The following is a 4547-nucleotide window of genomic DNA, read 5'->3' as shown; positions in this document are numbered from 1 at the left end:
GGGGATAATGTTTTAATCAAGTTCAGTCTTCATCATGTGGGCATGGATCCATTCACGACATCGTAGAACCCTTAAGTGCGCACCCACTGGAAATACGCCAACCATGATAACAATATCATGGCTCACTCCTTCCGGCCTCAAGGCTTCTTTGACATCTTCACTCTGAGCATAAGCAGCAATCGTGTTACCCCATGAGACGGCATCTCGTTGATGTCTTCAGTCAAACAATTGACGTGCGAACTCCAGATTCCCAAATTTGGCATACATTATAGCAGGTGAATTATTATTTGACACAAAACATTTTCCATCCATATTTTCCTCTGGAACCGCCAAAGCATGAACAAAAGGAGGATTACAAATTTGATTTGTACTCGAGGCATTTTCTGCATTTTCTGTGGTGGGAACTGCAGCGTCTATAACCATTTGTTGACTTCCTCTTGAAAAGTCCCATGCTACAATTTTTGAATCTAATCCCCCAGATATAACTTCCCATGGCCGCCAAGGATGAAACTGCACAGAGCTGCAAATATTTGTGTGTACGGATCTGAGTGTTTTGTAAAGGCAATGTTGACGAATGTCAATAATCTTTACTTCTCCTCTGTCATCTGCAGCCGCAAGAAAAGATGACTTAAAGTTCATAGTAATCTGATTTATGTCCTCTGTATTGAATGTGTACTTTTGCACTTGTCCACTGGAAGGTGCCATGCGCACATTCAAGCAAGTAACTGTGTTTGCATATGCTGCATACAAAATATCATCATTTCCTGGACTGAAACAAACAGAAGCAACTGGTTCATGTATGCGCATCATTATAAACCAAAACACAGAAAATAAGTACATTGAGGTTAATATTCTTTGTCCATGATGGTTCCATAGGTACAAAATTATGCCTCTGCATGCTGGGATGAGTTTAAGTGTCTTTGTATGATATGAAGAACCAACAGATCCATTAGCATCATTGTAATAGCTGTCCACATATCTATTGAACAAAGATTGCTGCCCAAATGGCTGTATGATAGGCATTGGTCATGCATCCATCAATGAACCAATTATTGCACCCTTTCTAAGAAACTCACACTGACCAAACTTAATGACAAGCATTGATGATGACTTCTTGAGAACATGCCACCTGTAAAATGTATCCGCCCCAGAACTATTTTGCATGACAGCTACTATGGATTCGAACAAATCCCCCATTTCGTAGCACGCTACGAAATCACTAAAACAGGCTGCGCTGCGAAACTGCTAAAGGATTCATGCGCTGCGAAAACACTTGGTCTTTAAGCTAATCTAAGCAAATGTTTGGAAACGGAATTTTCAATGATAACAATTGACACGAGACAAAGGAAAGATGTTGTGGTGATGCAAAATTATGTGAGGCATCAGAGGAGGTGGTATTACTACAGAGGTGAACTTCTCTTGAACATATCGGTGGCACGACAGTGGATTTGGCAGTATTTGACATCAAATGAGCAAAGGTCATGGTGACAAAGCAATGAGCAGATGAGAGACCGAATAGGATAACCCAAACCCATGGAGGCTAGTGTAAAACAAGATGAGATGTCCCCACCCCGACACGAATGCAGACGAGTGCCATGTTCAAGAGCGACATACTACCGACACGACGACAATTATGGATCCATTTTCCCCACCATTTCTGGCGAGTACCCCAGTTATTTTTAGCAAGCTTGACAGGGATAGCATATGCTTGTGAGTGTCATTACGACGGAATCTGATGTCATTAAGTTTTAACGAGTCTGACAAAGGAAAAACTCGGCGTCTTTTCCTATTTAGAGAGTCTGAAAAGACAACAAAAAGAAAAACTCCAGGGGGTTCTTTTTCGTAAAGTTGTGTCTCTCGAGCCCAAAAAAGTATAAAACAATGCTCGAAAGAACTGCCTGACTGTTACGATCGAGGAGTACTTTTCAATTATAGTGACATCGATCTGAAAAAGTAGAAAAGCGATCAACATCACGTCGTTTCGTAACCATTTACGAACTAGAAACGACAAGGGTCCGACGATCTTTTCGTTTTTACACGGTCGGAAAAGGGTTTAAAGACGACCGCCTCTTATTTACTTTTAACGAGTCAAGAGGGGTAACTCGGCAATATTTTCACTTTTAACGAGTTAGAAAAGAGCTAAAAGATAACTCCATAATGACTTTTTCGTGTATTTACCGAGTCCGAAAAAGCATAAAATACAACTCATTTCACCATCGAAGTTGCAAAAAGGACATGTCATAGCACTAGAAACAAGCGTAAAACCCATTTTCGACCAAAAGTATATCAAAATATTCAAAAATCAACTTTTTAAACCCTATTACAAGTCAAAAAGTCTATAAATGTGGTGAAAATGTAAAAAACAAAATTACTTTTACCTTTTACCCTTTGCATAGTGGTAGTGGTCCATTTGTGGTGCAAACTTCGAGCAACGATTACCACCAATCCGGGCAACCATTCGAGATTCTGCCAGTTTCAGGTAAGAGGCGCTCTCTTAAGCTTCATTTCCATACCTATTTTTATGCATTTTGTTCCTGAATTGAGCCTCTGCAAGGGGGATTTTAAAATTTAGGGTTGCACCCCATTGGCACGGGTATCCAGCACGGGTCCGCGCCAACCGCGCGACCTAGTTTTTCACCTAAATTTTCCCATCATTTTTGAAATTTGTCCGGTGTATATGCCTACCAGGGTTTCATTAATGATTTATTCATCCTTGTGGGTGCAGGAAACACGCAAAAATGGTGGTGGAATGGAAAGAACGAGAGCATGATGCCATAGATGCCTTAGCCATCGCGGATGAGGGATGCATGAATGCTTTGAGAGACTGTGGTCTCAAGAAATTCTTTCTCACCTCCTATCTGCGAGCTCAACCAGAGCTATTACAGTTCATAGTGGATGCTTGGGATGTCGATGACCAAGTATTTCGACTACAGGATCAGACCTTAGAGCTGGATGTATCTGATGTGTACTTCATTACTGGGCTGTCACGGAGAGGGGCAAGCCCCATTCTGATCGGAAGCAGGCCTTCCGCAGAGAAAATAGGTGAAGTGAAGGCTCTTGTGTGCCCAGAGGCACAATTTGGGAAGAACAGCGCCAAGGTGGATATCACCACCATCCATGATTTGGTTCTCAAGGTGATACTGTTCACCATCACACGTGCAGTTGGGGCACAGGCGCCCCATGAGGCCAGCAAGAACCATCTGTTACTGGCGACAGAATGTCTTAGCCCCACCATTTTTGACTGGGCTACAGCAGTGACTACAAATATCAAGAGGCAGCTTACAAAGTGTAAGCGCGGGGGAGTGAAACAGTTTGGGTATGGTTCGATTGTGGTATCGTTCTTCTTGGAACGATTACCGTTATTCCAGTACCAGGGAGCTGTAGTAGTGGACCCATTACCATGAGAGCCTAGGATGGCTCGCTGGGCAGCATTGATGCCTAGAGGAGGAGGGGGCCAGCAGATGTCTTCGCGGCCCGAGTTCTTCATATGGCTTCGCTGCTAGTTGATCGTGGTAGAGGACTGGCCATACACGGGAACCAACTTCATGGGGGACCCGGACCTCCCACTGCCAGAGGGGGAGGAATGGGAAGAGGAGCTAGGTATGATCTTCTCTTTTTGATGTTTTTGATGTATTTTTTATTTTTTTTGTCAATACATGCATGTTCTGATGACAGTTATATATATATGCAGATGTGGGCCCAGAGCGACCAGCCGGTTTGTCTCCTATAGCGAGGAGGGACCAACCTGCAGCTGACCCTCAGGCAAGAGGTGTCGTGGGGGAAGAGCTGGTGCAGAATCTCAAGGGACTTACCCAAGGGATTCCAGGCTATGCTAGGTTGGCGGATGTGCCATTCGCATATCAGAGGCACACGGTGGGGGTGCCGACCCTCATCCATCGTCTGTTGAGACGCGTGGTGCGCGCGGTGACATGCTGTCATGAGCACCACCACGAGTAGACTCCTAGGTTTCTTTCATGCATATTTTTTGAGGGACATGTTGTCCGAGGATGTATCAGAACATGTATTATTTTTTGGGTTTTGTAACGCACACGGTGCAAACATTATGACACACATATATATATACATATGCCTATGGTTTATCATTGTGCTTTTATGTGCTTGCTTGTATGATGTTTTGATTATAAATTATGCAAATGTCTATCTAATACATGATTGGCCAATGCATCAGATAATGTGTTTAATCGTCGTGGAATATGCTGATATGTGATAAAATCAAAATTCCTTTCTAACAATTTAACACGTAAGTACAGCCTTAAAATGTGACGGTCTCTGACAGAGTATCGCCCATTGAGCTAGTGGACAACAAGCTGAGAGTCTAGGTTAACAAGCAATGTACGAATACCGAGATTAATTGCCTCGGCTAATAATTCAATAACAGCGCTATATTCAGCAACATTGTTTGTAGTACAGCCTAAACAGACACCTTGAAGGTCTATCAACTCACTGTGAGGATCGTAGATCACCCACGCCGCAAAGGAAAAATTACGAGTACTGCGGCAGGCACCATCAGCGAAACCAATGTAAGG

General features: G+C 43.2%; 1 protein-coding gene across 1 annotated transcript; it reads right to left on the bottom strand.

The window, feature by feature from the left end:
* Window positions 1–216: 216 nt before the first annotated feature.
* Window positions 217–807, bottom strand: LOC149257093 (uncharacterized). Its single transcript, XM_089454741.1, has one exon. The coding sequence runs from the start codon at window positions 805–807 to the stop codon at window positions 217–219; it is 591 nt and encodes a 196-aa protein (XP_089310867.1).
* Window positions 808–4547: the final 3740 nt, after the last annotated feature.

This window comes from Pinus tabuliformis, chromosome 6 (assembly GCF_031772625.1).
Source record: "Pinus tabuliformis cultivar Carrire ecotype Pingquan chromosome 6, CPIR1, whole genome shotgun sequence".
NCBI classification, from domain to species: Eukaryota; Viridiplantae; Streptophyta; class Pinopsida; order Pinales; family Pinaceae; genus Pinus; species Pinus tabuliformis.
This window is presented reverse-complemented; position numbering and strand designations above follow the sequence as displayed.

Bases quoted from the DNA above. Each gene is read 5' to 3' on its own strand.
- LOC149257093 (XM_089454741.1), bottom strand. From the start codon at position 807: ATGCGCATACATGAACCAGTTGCTTCTGTTTGTTTCAGTCCAGGAAAT.